The sequence below is a fragment of the Carya illinoinensis genome, chromosome 10 (genome assembly GCF_018687715.1).
Source record: "Carya illinoinensis cultivar Pawnee chromosome 10, C.illinoinensisPawnee_v1, whole genome shotgun sequence".
Classification (NCBI taxonomy): Eukaryota; Viridiplantae; Streptophyta; class Magnoliopsida; order Fagales; family Juglandaceae; genus Carya; species Carya illinoinensis.
In genome coordinates, this window is record NC_056761.1 from 15,245,610 (window position 1) to 15,264,490 (window position 18,881).

General features: G+C 36.2%; 2 protein-coding genes across 2 annotated transcripts; one reads left to right on the forward strand and one right to left on the reverse strand.

Annotated features, from left to right (window-relative positions):
• The first annotated feature begins 467 nt into the window (after positions 1 to 467).
• On the forward strand, positions 468 to 6,240 carry LOC122278470 (receptor kinase-like protein Xa21). Its single transcript, XM_043088659.1, has 3 exons — positions 468 to 604; positions 3,067 to 3,137; positions 3,592 to 6,240. Exons 1-3 carry the CDS (start codon positions 468 to 470, stop codon positions 5,628 to 5,630), a joined length of 2,247 nt encoding a protein of 748 aa, XP_042944593.1. The 3' UTR covers positions 5,631 to 6,240.
• Positions 6,241 to 10,690: 4,450 nt separating this feature from the next.
• Positions 10,691 to 13,163, reverse strand: LOC122278026 (aquaporin NIP1-2-like). The gene is made up of 5 exons (XM_043088086.1): positions 12,838 to 13,163; positions 12,294 to 12,518; positions 11,532 to 11,729; positions 11,234 to 11,295; positions 10,691 to 11,106 (listed from the first exon to the last, which is right to left on the reverse strand). The coding sequence occupies exons 1-5, from the start codon at positions 12,973 to 12,975 to the stop codon at positions 10,887 to 10,889; spliced, it is 843 nt and encodes a 280-aa protein (XP_042944020.1). The 5' UTR covers positions 12,976 to 13,163; the 3' UTR covers positions 10,691 to 10,886.
• Positions 13,164 to 18,881: the final 5,718 nt, after the last annotated feature.

Sequence of the window (18,881 nt, forward strand, 5' to 3'; positions counted from 1 at the left end):
TCAAATCTCAAAACCAGTATATACCAGCTCGGTTTGAAAATATGTACAAAATAGGATTGAATTGGACCATTTATACCCTAATGGACGTAGAGTTTTATGTCGAGCCATGTAAATCTCTATGACTCTTTTTATTTTATTTTTTATTTACTTATTTACTATTTATTTTATAGATAAATGCAAAAAGAACCGCATCAATACTCGAATCATCATCGTGGCCAGAGATTCCATTCCAGCATGTTGTGCAAATTTTATATATATACAGGCATGCATTCATGAGTCAAAACGACTAGACTTTGTGATAAGGGGTAGCCGTACGTAGTCCAACTTAGCACTAAGATCACCATTAACCATATTCTCTCATATTTTTTTAAAATATTCTTTCGGTGCTTCTGCTTTTATCCAGTGCTCCATAAACGATATTCGACCACTGCCAACCTAATTCTTCCTTTCTCCGGTGGTGCTCAGCAATGGCGGTGGTGCTTGCTTTTGTATGCATCTTTGTGCTCTCTAATGCTAGTGGGGGCGGTGTTGCTGCTGCTCAGCTCCAAACGCATCTATTGGCAAATCTTCTGGCAAATGGACTCGGTAAAACCCCTCCTATGGGGTAAGTCACTTTCATTTTTTTCCTTCTAAAATGTCTTGAAAAGTAATTAAGAATCATGTTCTTGGTCTCTGTATGTAAATACATAGATCTAAAAACAACCTTCAATATTCCAAGTTTCCCTCTTTTCTGCTAGCTAGTTTTGATATTCAGTTTCTGAATTAGTAATGAAATCTTCAGATTGACTGTAAACTTGTTCTTTCGGATGCTCAGGTTATAACAAGTTGGCATGTCAGGCATGAGACTTCATTAAATTCATGATGTGTGTTTAAGGTTATTGTGGCATGTGATATTGTAAAATTCTTTTTACTTTAAAGTAAATTGAACATATTACAACTATCTACATAAATTTTTGAGTTATACTAGACACTTTTTTTTAAAAAAAACAAAATTAAACTACCACTTATAAAGAGTGTAATATATCAAGATATTATTGAATCCAGGAATAGGGCCCGGAATGGCCGAAACAAACTGGAACAGGCCCTAATTTGGAGCGAAACAGAATGAGAAGGTACCAGATACTAGAACAGAATGAAAAATTATGGCTGAAATAGTTGAAACAAAACAGAACTTAAAACTATGGGAGAAAGCCTTGCTAATCAGTCCAAGCGAGTAAAACCCTAGGCAAACAAAGACCCAGGCAAGCACGACCCTAAGCGGGAAAAGATTCATGAAAAGAGTAATGAACGAATGGAATAAATGTCAACTTGGCCAAGCAAAGAGTTAGGTGAGCAAAGGGCATGCGAGATTGACATCGGGCGAATAAAGGTTAGGTGGGCGATAGGCAAGGCAAGCAAGTTCGGGAGTGAACGAGGGTGTTTGGGCGAGCAAGTAAGCAAGTTGGAGTTAGAAGGATGTGTATCATGAGCAAGACATACAAGAGAATGTAGGATATCGAGATACGTTCATTGCCCCAAAATCCGTACTAGGATGCAAAGTACATAAGGGAGTATATCATCACTAGAAGGAGACTCATGAGTGCTCAGAAAATAAGCGGGTGCCCTCATGAGGAATTCATACCCAAATGACAACGCTTTTTATGGAAGGCACGTGTAAGATAGGAGAGTCACAGATTCATGCGCAAGACCATGCACAAGGGCTTCTGAACACGTGCACTTGGAGTTCGAAAAATGTATATTATGTGATGGTTTGAGCATTGGATGCTTGGTAACTTTATGGTGAACTACATTTACTTCATTTGCTCCAAGGCTTGCACCTTGGTATGTGTGATCTTCCTTATATTTACTTTGTAGCCCTACTATAGTATCACTCCTTGAAATCGTAGATTTTGATGCAGATATAGGTCACGATGAGTGTTACAAGGAAGGAGAACTAGTGCAACTCGAGAAATAGTATGGGGGCTAGTTCTTGTTTAAGATATTGACTTTCTATAAAATTATTGGTGGTTATTTTATGTTGGACGATGAAAAGTTTTCAATCTGTATTAGTTTTAGTGGCAATAACAATTGATGTGAGTTATAGATGTCATTTGGATGAATTAAGTATATTTCTATAGTACTCTTGTTTCTAGTTTCTGAAAAGTATCTTGACCTTTTTTCCTCTGCATTTATTTTATACATATATTTTGGGCATACAAGCATACAATGTTCCACGGAACGCAAGGGGTGTTTGCCCGTGTGGCATGCATCCCCATATTTCTTTTGATCCCCAAAATCATTTGACAAACAACTGGTCCACAAATACTTCCGTATGCAATTGGGTAGGTGTCTTATGTGGTTCTAGACATTACCGAGTCATGGTCTTAGACCTTTCTTTCATGGGCCTTGTAGGTACCATTCCTCCACATATTGGAAACCTTTCATTTCTTGTGAGCCTTAGCATCCAAAACAATAGTTTCCATGGCTCAATCCCAATTGAGTTGTCTCATCTTACATGATTGAAATTCTTTTACTTTGAATACAATGAATTTGATGGAGCAATTCCATCACAGATGGGATCGCTAACTAAACTTAGAGAATTGTATCTACACAAGAACAATATCATAGAGACTATTCCACCATCTCTGTTTAACATATCTTCATTGCAAATTATTAGTCTTGTAGACAATCAGCTTTCAGGCACCATACCTTCCTCTATCTTCAAGATATCTTCCTTGCAAGAACTTTATCTTGGAGTGAACAAACTTTCAGGACTGATGCCCTCCATTTTCTTCAACATATCTTCACTACAAATGATTGACCTCAGCTTCAATATGCTATATGGTGGACTATCTACACATATGTTCGATCATCTTCCCAATCTACAGTATCTTAATATTTCTTGTAATCAATTGTCAGGTGAACTAACGAAAATAGGGAATTTAATCATGCTTACAAGGCTAGGCCTTGGTGACAACAACTTTGAAGGTATGTTTAGTCGGCTATCAACCTCCAATATATAGTTATCCTTTTTGTTCAAATACAAACATTAGCAAATTCTAAAATTATTGACTAATAAATTTACAGGAAGACTACCCCCAGAGATAGGAACTTATCCATGCTTAAGGAGTTACAACTTTCCTACAACAACTTTGAAGGTATTCTTAATCTTATTTGAATCAATTTATATAGATAAGGCAATTGATTTAGTAGACATGTTTTCTGAATTTATATGAGTCAATTACATCGATACCATTATTGATTTAGTATACATGTTCTATGATCATCTCTGATTGAACAACTAATTTCTCAATTTGCAGTACAAAATACTTTGTTCAAAATATATTGAAAACTAGAAGATTTCAATAAGTCTAGTAACAAAATCGCAAGAGAACCCACCTAACATTCATAACTATTTGTGACACCTCCTTGGTATAATTTGAATTGGGAGATCAGGAGTCACAATTCAACCTGAAATGTGCCAGCCCCATGCATGATATTTGAGGTCATGGTTATTTTCTTACTGCTAATGAGTATGCATGCTAGGTTCATTATATCTTCTTTATCATCTTGAATAGTAAGTACCAAATATGACTATTCATATTGTGACAGGTTTAATACCAAATCAAATTGGTAATCTGCAAAATCTAGAGTCTTTCAGCATTGGAGTCAATGGTTTTTTTGGCACAATTCCATTTGGGATCTTCAATATCTCAACAATAAGAAAGATTGCAATGGTGGGAAATAATCTATCAGGCCAGCTTCCATCAAATATGGGTCTCTTCCTTCCAAATCTTCGACAACTTATTCTTTGGGGAAATAAATTGAGAGGAACAATTCCCAACTCTATTTCTAATGCTTCACAACTCATTATCATAGACTTAGGTGAGAACTCATTCTCTGGCTTAATTCCAAAAACGCTTGGAAATTTAAGATTCCTCTGGCGGCTTAGACTAGAGTGGAATAATTTGATAGTTGAATCTCCAGAATTGAGTATTTTCTCCTATTTGTCCAATTGTATAAATCTCGTTCATTTAGTTTTGGGCAAAAATCACTTGAACGGCTTCCTTCCCAAGTCCATTGGAAACCTCTCTGTTTCTCTTCAAAACCTTCGCCTATATAATTGCGAACTTAAGGGTAGCATTCCAATAGAGATCGGGAATTTAAGTGGTTTGATTTCGTTGACCTTATCCAACAATGAATTGAGCGAACTTCCGACCACAATAGGAAGTTTGCGCATGCTTCAAGGTTTGTACCTTGGTGATAATAGACTAAAAGGAACCATACCACCAGAACTATGTTATCTAAGGAGCTTGTTTCAATTATATTTAGGTGATAATTATCTATCTGGACACATTCCTAGATGCATAGATAATATGACTTCGTTAAGACATATCTACTTAGGCTTCAATCAATTATCTTCTGTGATACCATTGAGCTTGTGGAGGCTTACAGATCTCTTGGAGGTTGACTTCTCATCCAATTCTTTAAGTGGCTCTCTTTCATCTGAGATTGAGAAAATGAAGGCCTTGATGATATTGAATTTGCCAATGAATCAACTATCAGGTGATATCCTCAAAGCAATTGGTGGTCTCAAAGATTTGACTAGCCTCTCGTTCGCAATAAATGGACTAGAAGGCTCAATACCTGTATCTTTTGGTGAAATGGTAAGCTTGGAGTTCGTGGATCTTTCCAATAACAATTTATCTCGAAAGATTCCCAAGTCCTTAGAAGGACTCCATTACCTCAAATATCTAAATCTCTCCTTCAATAAACTACAAGGAGAAATTCCCACAAGAGGACCATTTCTAAACTTCTCAGCTGCATCATATATGTCAAACAACGCACTTTGTGGTGCAACTCGATTGAAAGTTCTCCCATGTGAAGAAGGTGATCCCAGCAAAAAGAAGACAACATTGCCACATATGCTAAGGTATGTATTGCCAGCAACTTTGTTTATAATGCTTGCACTAACCCTTGCATTTGCTTGGAAAAGATGGAAAAGGAGGAATCCAAAATCTCCTACTCAAGTAGACTTGTACCCTCTAGTTACATGGAGAAGAATTTCCCACCAACAACTTTTACAAGCAACGAATGGATTCAGCTCTAATAATTTACTCGGTGAAGGAAGTTTTGGGTCTGTATACCAAGGAACACTTTCAGATGGGATGAATATTGCAATAAAAATTATGAACATGCAAGTGAAACGGGCACTCAAAAGTTTTGATGTAGAGTGTGAGGTGCTACGAAATATTCGTCACCGAAATCTTGTCAAGATCATCAGCATTTGTAGCAATATCGACTTCAAAGCCCTTGTGTTGGAATACATGCCTAATGGAAACTTAGAGAAATGGCTGCACTCTCAAGATCACTATCTTAATATCTTACAAAGGCTAAATATAATGATTGATATCGCATCAGCATTAGAATACCTTCATCATGGTTATTCAACAACAATTATTCATTGTGATCTGAAACCTAGCAATGTCTTATTAGATGAAGAAATGGTTGCACATGTTGCCGATTTTGGTATGGCCAAACTCTTAGATGATAAGGACTCTATGATGCAGACCATGACTCTTGCTACTTTTGGGTACATGGCACAAGGTAAATTTTCAAACTTTTCCATTTCGAATTGCATGTTCATCTAGCTTCTACTCATTCATATGCAATTAAATATCCTAATTTGAATCTTGCTCTACAAGTAGTTTTTTTCAAGTCTTTTTATTCACTATTATAAAATAAGAAAGTATATATGATGAGTTAGAATGTTATCCACAGAGTATGGGTCTGAAGGAGTTGTTTCTACAAGAGGTGATGTGTATAGTTATGGCATTCTACTAATGGAAACTTTCACAAGAAAGAAGCCTACGGATGGCATGTTTATTGGAGAATTGACCTTGAAGCATTGGGTAGATGAATCATTGCTCACTTCAATACTCGATATTGTTGATGCCAATTTGTTGAGAAATGAAAAAGATCATGCTGCCATGGAGGACTGCATATCTTCAGTCATGAGATTGGCTTTGGATTGTTGTGCAGAGTTACCTATACAAAGAATTAATATAAAAAATGTTTTAGCCACACTCAATAAGCTCAAATCAAAGTTTGTTCTAGATAGTAGAACAAGCTAACTTGAGTGTCAAGGTTGCTTACAACTCCCTCATGTTTGTGCCTCTTATGTTTGGGATTTAGGTGTTATGCTTCATTAATTTTAGACAAAATTATAATTTACACCTTGAACTATTAGCTCTTTTGCAATATTATTGTCAAAATTTCCAAGTTGTTATTTTATCCCCAAAATACAACTTTTCTGTCAATCTAGTGCGATTGTTTCGCAAACTTATCCATCGTAATTGTTCGCCTAAAATTGTCATCATCGATGATGGAACGTGTCACATGATCAAACCAGAATAACACTCACATATTCCACTACCTAAATGCCAAGATTAGAAAGATACACACATTTGAGATAAAGATTCTATTTGTACCAATCATCTAAGGGGAGAGGAGCTACGCAACAAGTCTTAAAAATGGGACAAACCCAAAAATTCTAATTTTTCCTCTATCAATAGAGGTCACTCATAGCCTTAAGCCTCAGATCTTCACTATACTGATGTTTGGCACTAGCCAGATTAGGTCCGAAACAGTCATTTATCCTTCCATAAAGCTAGTTTAAACATAAATTAACCTCATACATACACGGCCAACCTAAGTAATGGAGATACGTTTGTGCACAATAAAGCTACTTTAAACATAATTTCGGCTTCATTATCATCAACCTGAAATGCCAACCTCTAATCATTAATAAGCTTCGTGATCAAGTTTCTAGGCTCTAGCTAGTTTGTTGCAAACAACAAGCCAACCGGAAAATGAATATTTCTATTACAATAACGGAAATGTTCTTAGCAATAGTTGAAGCATGGGCAATACATGCGATATTTTGGATCAAGCTGGATAAAAAGTCTTACTCATCTAAAACATAAATAAAGTCAACAGTAAATAATAATGAAATTATTTGTAACTAGTTATAAAATAGTTACGATGTTTTATTGAGTTTTCGGAAAGAGAAGAAAAAAAGTTGAACAAACATATTATAAAATTAAAATATAAATTTGAAAAAGTATTATTTTTTTTTTATATTTTGTTTAGAAGTTTGAAAAAGTTGTAATGATTAGATAAAAAAAATTAAAAATTTGAAAATAAAAAATATTTTGCATTTGAGTAATGTTTGAGAGGAAATATATGAGAATACATGTGTTCTCAAACTAGCTCTTAGGCTCTTAGCATAGTCTTATAGTAGCGTGGGATTTTTTCCAATGCCACTCTTAAAGCATTGGTAATAGTCTAGCCATTAATAAGTCTAAAATTTGACTAAAAGTTGAGGTTTTGACTAAAAGATATTAATCCATATTGGACTATCCATTTCAAAGTCAAAATAATAATAATATAATATTATGTATTTTAATAATAATTTTTTACGTTTTGCAAATACACTTCATATATTAATTAATAATTTAATTTTTATTTAAAATTATTATTTCCCAACTATTTTTTATATCAACTAGTTTACTAATAAAATTTTTTAATAAATTCTTGTTGATTATTTGTGAATAAAATATAGGTTTAATGGGTAAATAGTGACTCTCCAAGTTTGAAAATTCTTTTAGAGATACTATAGCTCGTAGTCTAAACTAAAGGCTTTTAGTTAGTCCAATGCAAGTCATTTATACAAAACTTAGCTATAGTTTAGATGTTACTGATATTAGGCTAGTCCAATGCCAATGCCCGTACATATTTATATATATAGCCTTTGAAAAATTAGTTTGGATCATTTTTTCCTGTTATTGAGTCTTTTGATCATTATAAAAAATGCTTGATTTAAAAAAAAATAATCTTTTAAAAAGTATAAAAATTTATAAATTAATATAATTTATATAATATGTTATATTATAAAATAAATATTACGTATCACATTAAATCAGATGAATAAATTTCTTTATAAATCTAATGCTCCTCGTATTGTAACCTTTTTTTTTAAGATATTGGAGATAGGAGGTCGAACCTATAATCTCCATGTTAGAGATGAGAATGTTGTGCCATCTGGCCCCACATGGCATTATACCCTTCATGTCATAGTTGTGTCTCTTGACTCTCTTTCATGTAACAGTCCCCGTAGTCTAGCGTTGATGGGTATTAATAATTTAATCCTCTGCTTTCTAACTTTTTGTGGTGCTTTCTCCTTTGGTTGGTTGGGCTTTATTACACCTATCTGGGCTTCAGGAATCTCGCATTAGGTTGTGGTCGTTATTTGACCCAATCCATTTAAACCAAATAAAAAGGACGATGAAACCGAAGAATAATTATAGCATCTTAGTTCCAATAAATCTGCAAGCAAAGCAAAGCAAACTTACCAGCTACGTAAAACAGGAGATTCATTTTAAAACGCAACTAATTATATGTAAAGCATTTTCTCCTTTTTTTTTTTTTTTTTTTTTTTTTTTTTTTTTTATATGTAAAGCATAAAACTTTTACATCTGTCTATTTCATTTTTTTTTATATGTATGGATAAATTAGAAACGAAATGATATTTATAATTATAGAGTGTATAAATATCATACTCTTTTTGAAAAAATTAAGTAAACATAAAATTCATGTTAATAAAAAAAATTAATTTTTTTAAGTTAAACTTTATTTTTATTTTATATATAACATCACTCAAATAACAAAGATCATTCATTTATATGCGCTGTCTATACACATGTCACATAATGGAGACAACACCTGCGTCTGATTAGTCAACAAATTTTTGCGGATGCATCACATGAGTGAATCCCAACCTTTATATTTATTTGATTTTTGGTCCATTATTGAAGGCGCAAGGTATGCGATTTGGCCTTTATATAATTCAAAAGTATTAAAACAAAATTGTGAGGAATTAAATTTTAAAAAAATAATAAATAACAGAAAAATTCTATCACGATTCACGTGAATCTTTCACGTGGCTACGCTAACATGCCATAGGTGATAGACGGCAATCATATGATATGTATGCATTCTATGCCTATCAAGGCAAAAGCTAAAGTGATTCATTAAAATAACTTTGACCAACTTGAACATATGGTACGATCTAGTCTTTACCCTTGGAGTCCGGGATTGTTGATTGAGAATTGTATCCCTAATTACTGCCGTTTTATCGGGATATTGGCCCTTATGACTCATTCTCACCAACCACATCCCATGCACATGATCGAATCAATGTGTCAATAAACCTTGTATGAAGATGTTTATATAGTACCATTGAATATAAAACCTACTTTTTTTAAAAATAAATTATTTAAAGAACAAGATTTTCGTACAAATATTTTGGAGTAATACTACGTATAGTATTAATATGTGCAAGTATCATACAATCACTTTAAAAAATGAGTAATTATAGAATCTACATGAAAAAAGAAAAATTATTTTTAATAATGGATCTTACTATTTTTCAAAATGATTCCGCGACACTTGCTCATTTCATAACTATATGGAGCATTACTCAATTTTTTATTCAAATATAAGTTTGAATACCGTATCTCTCTTCAAATTATAAACGAGTCATGAAACAAATAGGCATTACATGGACATGATCGATGAAACTCAACATTCGTAAAGATCTTGTATGAACTCTGTTAAATAAGGTTAATTTGAATTACTTCAAGGAGCAGAATTCCCACAAGTCCAGGTCTTTGTTTATTTTACAGCCCACGTCACTTTGTTATTTGCACTTTTACATCTCTTAGAAGGCTACTGGAGTCTCATAGAAAATTTCAAACGTCAAGATCAAGCAATGTAGATGGTTTCTTTAGAAAATGTAGAGAGAGATGAGAGTTTTTTTCTTTTGTAGTTAGACTTTTCCACACCCCTAATTTAATGTACATAAATCCTTATTTAAAGAGTTTTCGCGGAAAGTTAATTAATTTTCCTGAAGTTATGATAGTGGTAGTGGTAGGGAGTTATTAACTTCCTACCCATGTGGATACAACATGGAACATGGGGGATTACCCACTACCAACAAACTCCAGGCTAAATTGCTTTTAAATTATAATTAGTGTTTGAATGGATGGATTATAAAATAACCTAGTGTCTTTCCAATGGTCATTTAGCATTAGAGGAAGCCATATTCGAGGGCAATAGATGGTTGTATCATGCCCTTTTCAAAAGAATCGTACCTTCCTCAACCAAGCCTTACTTTCCCTTTTGTGTCCTTAGTTTTCTCCTTATTGTTTTACTTTAGCTAGCTTTCCCCAGGGAGCTTGCTGCCGTTTTTACCTATGGTTGTCTCCACCCCCTCGCCAAAAAATAAGTATAACTAGAGAAGTTCTAAACAAAAAAGATGGGGCAAAAAGAGCTAATTCCAGTTGTTTCTTTCTTTATTTTAGTCAAAACGGTAGCATTTAATAAATAAATTAAAATATGTTAAATAAAAGCATTTATTTATTAGAATTTTTTATATAGCCATCACTTTGGAAGATTTTTCACGAGTTTTTGAATGGATGCTTATGCATTTCCCTTGTGCATTGCAGAACAGGATTCATGTGAACACCACCATTGGTCACAAACCTTATCCATATCATGAGAGTTAATGTCTATGCATGCGTGCAGCCAAGGTTTTCCTAGCGTCATCCCTTTTCCTCTCTCTCATATCCCTTCCTCTTTCTTCAAAATCTTAATACGTAATTATATATTCATATATATGACATCAATTGCAACAAGGAAAGCAAGCTTAGTGCTTACATTTGTGAAGTTAGATATTATTTGGTAACACAGAAACATCTGGATTCCTAGTAAGTACTACCTAGCAATCACCAAAACATGTAACACAAGTACTGTTCTTTCTCCCTGTTGTTCTTTCATCAAAATTCTCAGATGGAGCTGTTACTCTTCGACGCTCTTAGGAACGAGCCACTCTTGGTGATCTCGCGTAAGGGCTTATCCGTAAACCGGATTAAATTATAGACCAATGCACCAGATACAGCCCCAAGAATCGGTCCTACAATGTATACCCATATCCCCCTGTATTCATTGTGCACAAAGGCAGGCCCTAAGCTTCTTGCAGGATTCATTGATGCACCCGAAATCGGCCTGTCGAAGACGATCACTCATCATAATCATACCCAATATGAAAATAATGTCCAAAAATTTAAGTGTTAATGTGAACACATACTTTTCATGAAAAATATTAATAAATCAGATCAGATTAAGTTATTACCCCGCCAACATCACGTTGAGTAAGACCGTGGAGCCAACAGCAAGGCCAGCAAGCTCTCCAATCTGCAGAGACCAAAAATATATTAAATTAAATGGTTTTAAGAATTCATACGTAATTTTCAAAAGGGATAGGCTTAAAAATTATTTTAGCATTACATCTCAAACACGTTATTTGATATGGAAAGATTGTGGATGGAATAGGTTAACAAGTTCGGAACAAAACTAATAATCTCATCACACTAACAATTTGGTTACTTTTATTGGAAACTTGAGACCAATGTAAAAGATGAGGAACTAACAGCTCTGTTGTCGGTGGCAACACCGGATATTACAAACATGAGGTAGAATGTGATTATGAACTCCAGCACAAAAGACTGCACTTCTGACCCCGACGGCAATGTTCCTGCGAAAAAGTTCTGGTGCCCATTGAATATGAGCCGAAGGGTTCCGCTTGCCATTGTTGATCCAAGGACTTGAGCAAATACGTAAGCTGGCACCTGAATATATAATTTGAAAAGAGAAAGAGACAAGAAGAATATTCTTATGAGAGAGACAAATTTTATTAACATATCCATTCGGTTCTGAGCGTGGCATTATCTGCAGAATATTATGTTGTCTTAAGATATAATATAAGTAGTTTGAATAATCTCTTTCCATGGGCAGTTTTTGGTACAAGTGACACTTTAACATAGTATCAGAGCGGAAGTGCTTAATTCGAACCCATATTTCGAAGTTGAAGCATCAGGGGTTTAAATTAAGCTTGAAACAGAGACATTAAAGACACACAAATTCCCCAAAATTAGACCCCATTTTTTGGTAGAGTTGGCTTACAAAAATGTAAGTTGAAACCCACCTGAAAATTGTATTGTTAATAACATGCCTTTTGAAACAAAGTTGAAGGACCAAATGATAATGTTCCTCCGAAGGAAATTTCGTTTTATACAAACTACCGAAAGGGTGCATTCCCTTTGAGTGCACCCAAAACCTAAGTCTGTATATATATTAGCTTTATCCATGATTTGAGATGAAGAGATGGAGTAATGGTCAGGATGGAGTTATACCTGTTTCCATGGAAATCTCTTGCAAGTGGCAAAGGCTATGGTAACGGCGGGATTAAAATGGGCACCTGAGATGTGGCCAACGGAGTAAACCAAAACCATAACAGACAGTCCCCAAACAATTGAAATTCCGGGCTGAGTCACCACCTTGTCATTGCCCATATTCACCACCACCGCCGCACATCCGGCGAATATCAAGAAGTATGTACCTATCGCCTCCGCAATCAGCTGTCATCAATACAAAATTTCCGTTTCCACGTTAAGTAGATTCATATTTTTAGACGACTTGAAACTGGCAAAAACAGAGCTGAACAAAATGACCCGAAAATACACTCATGTAGTACATTGTTTTTTATGTAACAACTTTCAAATTATCGTATATGATGAATTAAATCAAAATAAGAAAACGAGATGAACAATTTGCGTTTAGCGACTGAGAAAACGACATGGCGATGATCACAAGAATAAAAGAATTTGAATGGAATTCAAAAGATACTGTTTACTATGAAGGGTTCAAAATAATCGGAGGAAGAAGAGGAGTGTTCACCTTCTGCACGAATGGTACAGAGATACAGAAGCCTGATTCATGGTTGATTTTGGAGGCAGAGGAAGTGTGATTAGCATCACCTTCTTTAACATTCAAAACAACCGCATGGTTTCCATTCCTTACTGCTTCTTCAGCCATCACTTTTGACACCAAAAGAAAGATGGATCAGAGACAGAGAGAAAGAGAGAGATTGCTCAGCTTTGGCTCTCAACCTCGAACTGGACAAGAAACGAGCTGAACAACTCCAATTTATGGGTGCCAAAAGGTCCAAAAACGAGAGAGAGATAGAGAGAGAGCCAGATGGACCTTTTTCACAGGGAGAGAGAGAGTGATCATACGGGTAACTATCTTTATAAAATAAAGTTCGTAGGAGATATCGTTGAAAAATGTGACGTTTATGGGTTGTGAACTGAGAAAAGTATTGTCTTTGAGAGAAAATAAAATAAAAGAGAGAGAGAGAGAGAGAGAGAGAGAGAGAGAGAGAGAAGCATTGAAGGTCGATTCAACTACCAGCCGTAAAAACAGAGGGACATGAATGCCCCATTTAAAGTCTTCAAAACACCATTAATTGCTTATACGGGCACCCATGACTAGTTAGTATTGTATCATGCACTTCGGTGCCATTGGACTTCACTCCTCATCGATCTCGACTCAAGAATACCTACTCATTAACCGATGGTTTTCATCTAACCAACCGTCAATAATGCATGCTTGAAAAAAGGTTGTAATAATTAATTAAAAAATTTATATTTAAATTATGTTTAAAAAAAAGATAAAATAAAAATTTTGAGATAAGATTAATAAACCATCTCCTAAGCTCGCAATAGGGGAGCCACCAACGGGACTTTCGTTTGAGTATATTTAAGTTTTTATAAATTGTGAATTTTGTTTAATTGAATAATAAACAATTAGAAACTAATTAAATAGTTTCGATTTTAAGAGTAATCAATCATTATAATATCAATCATGAGAATCCATTTGAGTTATGATCACTAAAATAGAATTTATTTACTAAAAGTAATCTCCATATACCTCAAAAAAAGTGACCAATACGATCCCGAACCACTATGCATAATTCATTCACGACACCCATTAATTTAAAAAAGAAATCATATACTCAAAAAGAGTTCCATCATCACCAAAACCAAACATATAGAGAAATCCGAACAATAATTTGTGTTGCTTTCACTCTCACTTAATTATTTAATCAATATTGTTTACTATTTACTTTTTTTGCTTTATTATGTCAAGAAAATCTATCTAACGCATTTTTTTTAATACACACAACACATCGTTAATGAGGAAGTTTTTCACATCAGTTATGACATAATATAATTAGTTTTAGTGTTTTTAAAGTTAAAACAGTCTCATTATAAGTGATGTGTTTACATATCAACTTATATGTAGCAAAACTCTATTATGTCACATGGAAATTTTGACTTATCTCAATTTTTTTTTTCTTTTTGGGAACTTGTTATGACTTGTTGTCTAAGCTCCCCAAATGTTTATTTTTTTTAATGTTTTTACTTTTATTTGAAAATAATAAGGGCCAAAGAAGAGTGGAGATGCTATGAGAGAGAAAGAGAAAAAAAGAAAAAAGAACAGTGAGATAAGAAGTTAATAAATAGAAAATTGCTACATACACAAAATATTACATAAAAATAAACTCATAAATTAATGTAGTTTTATAGAATTCGTTAGATTTACTTTATAATAAAAGTAAATTTTATAGTCTGACATATCACATCAAGTCATATTAATTTGTGGGTTTATTTTTGTGTAATCCATTTGTGTTTAAAATATTTCACTAATGGAAAAACTTTAGTACCCTCCACTAGTACTTTGTATTTCTATTAGTTCCCTTTATGATTTTGACGTTAATCTGACTTGTTGAATCAAATTTTTAATTTTGTTCTTGTGAAACTGGAAAAGACAAATATAAAAGTATTAAGAACACATAATTTTGATAAACTAGCTAGCTAGCAAGGAAGAAGCTACGTGTTGAAAAGAATCAAGCACACAAACTGTTTGAGGAAAGACTACAGACATGCTACTCAGAATTTATTCTCTTTCTCATTGCATTTTCTGTACATGCTACTATTCTATTTATAATGTATATTCTGTAACAACCAATACAAATGTTCCAATATTGAGATGACACGTGTCTACAAGAATCTGTTATTCTGTTATGGGAGTATCTTCGAAAATGTTGATTTTTCCTAAAGCTTCTGCTGCTACGGTAGTGGGTGCTGCTTCTGTAGTGGAGCCTTTGCGTGCAGTGTGCAGAGGTGCCTTAATACCCTCCCGCGATGCAAGCGGTACTATGGTCATAGTGAGGCTTGATCGAAGTCGACTGAACCGAATAGCAAACAAAGGCTTTGTGAGGATGTCAAAAATTTGTTCCTTACTGGAAATGAATGAGACCTGAAGTGTTTTGGCTGCAACTCGTTCATGCACAAAGTGGTAGTCGAGCTCAACATGTTTAGTACGGGAATGAAGGACAGGGTTAACTGATAAGTAGGTGGTTCCTAAATTATCACACCATAAAACAAGGGGTGAGTAAGGAAAATGCCAAACTCTTTGACTAATGATTGTAACCACAAAACTTCACATGCAATATTGGCAACAGATTTGTACTCGGCTTCAGTGGAAGACCGAGAAATAGTTGCTTTTTTTTTTTTGAGCCCCAAGACACAAGATGCTTGCCAAAGCAAATGCAAAACCCTCCCATGGACTTGCAGTCATCTGGGCAACCAGCCCAATCCACATCAGAAAAGGCTGAAAGTTGAAAGGAGGAAGAGCGAGAAAACCAGAGACCAAAAGAGGAGGTATGACAGAGATAACGAAGAATCCGCTTCACTGCCTGCCTGTACTCTAGGACTATGCATAAATTGGCAGACTCTATTTACAGCAAAAGAGATGTCAGGACGGGTAAAAGCTAGGTACTGGAGACTGCCAACCACACTTTGATAGAGTTGTGGATCCTTAAACTTGCAGTCTTCAAGAAGAGACAATTTAGTCGAAGAAGACATGGGGGTGTTAACGGGTTTGGAATTGTGCATCCAAGTTTTTTGTAACAAGTTAGTGATATACTTAGACTGGGAAAGAAAAAGGCCTGATGAATTCCTAGCAACCTCACTACCTAAGAAGTAATGCAGAAGACCTAAATCTTTAACAGGGAAGTGTAAACCTATGGAAGAAATGAAGTCAGATATGAGAGTGGGATTTGAGCCAATAACAATTAAATCATCAATGTAGATAAGAATGTATATACAACCAGTTTCAGTATGTAAGATAAAGAGAGAAGAATCGAACCGAGATGCAACAAAACCAAGGGAAAGCAGTTTATCAGTCAGTTTGGCAAACCAAGCCCTAGGGGCTTGTTTTAATCCATAGAGAGATTTTTTGAGCTTACATACATGCGATGGATACTCTGGATGTGCGAAGCCAGGTGGCTATTGCATAAACACAGCTTCTTCGAGGTCGCCATGCAGGAACGCGTTTTGCACATCAAGTTGAGGAAGCGACCAATTGAAGGTTACAGCCATAGAGAGGATGAGACGCACTGTTACTGGCTTGATCACAGGACTATAAGTTTCATGGAAGTCCAGACTAGGCTGCTGATGGAAGCCCTTGGCCACAAGCCGTGCCTTATGGCGTTCAAGGGTTCCATCGGCACACCGCTTAGTTTTCAGTACCCATTTCAACCCTAAGATATTGAGGTCAGGAGTGAAAGGAACAAGCTCCCAAGTTTGATTAAAAAGAAGTGCTCAGAACTCCTCAGACATGGCCAAGCGCCATTCGGGATATTTGTTGGTTTCAGTGAAGCAAGTGGGTTCCTCCGGAACAGAGGAGAAGAGGGAAGATTGGGTGAATGAGGAGGTAGTGAGGGAAAGAGATGGGTTTTTCGAAGGCTAGGGTATCATGTCGTCGGTGCATACACAAGGACAGAGAGTACATGTTTGGGAGCGGCTAGTCATAGGATGATGAGAATGAGAAATCCGGGGAAGAGAGTGTGTGGATTCGGGGGAAAGCAAAGGAGAAGCCTGTGTTGATGGTGATTGTGCTGCAGATTGAGTGGGCAAGGAAGAAATAGTTAGGGAAAAGGGTTCGGCAGAGGAAGATGAAGACGAACTAAGGCATGAATTGTTTGAAGAAGGAATTGTGGGCTGGGAGGATGTACGTGGACTTGAAGAGAGGTTCGGGCCCAAAGAGTGGGCCGTTAGTGGAAGAAGAGAGGCTGTAGTGGTAGGCGAAACAAGTGAAGAAGGATTTTGTGAAGGTGACTCAGTGGGCTTAGATGCAAAAGGAAAAGCTTGCTCATTAAAGACCACGTCACGAGAGAGATATAGACGTCCTGAAGGCAAGTGGAGACACTTGTAGGCTTTGTGGTCTGGGCTGTAACCAATGAAAGTGCACAAGTGAGACCTGAGATCAATTTTGTAGTGATTATAAGGCCTTAAATTGGGCCAACAAGCAGACCCAAAGACACGCAAGAAGGTGTAATACAAAGGATGATTCATCAATACTTCAAAAGGGGATTTTTCCTAAAGTACAGGAGTGGGCATGCGATTAATTAGGTAGGTAGCCATCTGAAAAGATTCACTCCAATATTGTTGGGGCATGGATGCATGAGCTAGTAAGGATAAACCGGTTTCAACAATTTGTCGATGACGGCGCTCAATAGTCCCATTTTGTTGATGGGAATGGGGATAAGTGAGACGGTGGGTTATGCCATGTGTTTGAAAAATTGGACGAAGAAGGCGAAATTCCCCCCCACCATCTGTTTGTATAGACACAACATTGCAAGAGAAGGAAGTACAAACATATTGTAAAAAAGCAATAATGATAGATGACACATCAGACTTGAGATGTATAGGAAAAAACCATAAGTATTTAGAAAATTCATCTATGATAGAAAGGAAATACCGACACCCATTTGTGGATAAAACTAGGGCTGGGCTCCATACATCAAGAAATACAAGCTGAAAAGGTTTATTGGACCGAGATGGGGAGGTGGGATGAGGTTGGGCATGGGCTTTGGCCTGGGAACACGCCAAGCAAAATGAAAGAGTATGGCTGGACATTGTTGGAAGCTTGTATTTCTGAAGAGTGAGCCTTGTTGTACGAGGAGATGGGTGTCCTAAACGATGGTGCCAGAGATCTACAGACGTACGAGTGCCAATGTAAGCTTGTGGAGAAGAAAGAACGGAGGGGACTGATGCAGAGGAAGAGCTGGGTGGCGATGACAGAACGTAAAGCCCATTCTCAACGGGACCTCGAAGAAGCTCCACCGTGGTACGCAAATCCTTCACACAGAAAAAATCAGAATGAAACTCAAAGAAAACATTATTATCGATGCAAAATTGTCTAACAAAGAGAAGATTTCTAGAAATTAAAGGAACATGAAGGAGATTGTGTAAGAGAAAGTTGTCGTGAGGAGACGGGAGCTGAGCGAAGCCAACATACTGAATGGGAAGGGAGGAACCATCGCCAATGCTTACTTGGTCAGAGCCTTGGTACAACGCAGAGTCAAGGTTGAGGGTGGAGAGATCAGGGGTAAAGTGATTAGTTGATGCAGTATCGGGAAACCAAGGAGAAGTGTGTGAGGGTGAAGAAGAAAGATGAGAAAGATGCGCAATCAAGGAGAAAGGGGCAGGAGCTTGAAAAGCATGGTCAAATCGATGATAACAGTTAAGAACCATGTGACCTGGTTTTTGGCAAAGTTGACAAACAGGGCGAGAGTCATTGCGGTTTGAGTAGGAATTAAAAGTAGGATTGACGCGACTAGATCCAAAGAAGGAACGACCACCCCGACCCCGTCTGCGAGAGAAGTTTCCACGACCACGAGTGGGAGAACCAAGTATGGATGGTGCTCTAGTGGCCGTGCAATTTGCAAAGAAAGAAGAATTGGAGAGCAATGTCTGTGTCTGGTGTGAAAGACGTGACTCATAGTTAAGAAGATAGCTGTAAATTTGGTTAGGAGAAAGAGGGTCAGGATGGGTAGCGAGGGACGTGACGAGGGACTCATAATCAGTCCCAAG

Coding starts and splice junctions, on each gene's coding strand:
- LOC122278470 (XM_043088659.1), top strand. CDS start 468: ATGGCGGTGGTGCTTGCTTTTGTATGCATCTTTGTGCTCTCTAATGCT. Junction 605..3,066: donor GGTAAAACCCCTCCTATGGG/GTAAGTCACTTT, acceptor ATAAATTTACAG/GAAGACTACCCCCAGAGATA. Junction 3,138..3,591: donor TTCCTACAACAACTTTGAAG/GTATTCTTAATC, acceptor ATATTGTGACAG/GTTTAATACCAAATCAAATT.
- LOC122278026 (XM_043088086.1), bottom strand. CDS start 12,975: ATGGCTGAAGAAGCAGTAAGGAATGGAAACCATGCGGTTGTTTTGAAT. Junction 12,519..12,837: donor CTGTACCATTCGTGCAGAAG/GTGAACACTCCT, acceptor TATTGATGACAG/CTGATTGCGGAGGCGATAGG. Junction 11,107..11,233: donor CTCAACGTGATGTTGGCGGG/GTAATAACTTAA, acceptor CGTCTTCGACAG/GCCGATTTCGGGTGCATCAA.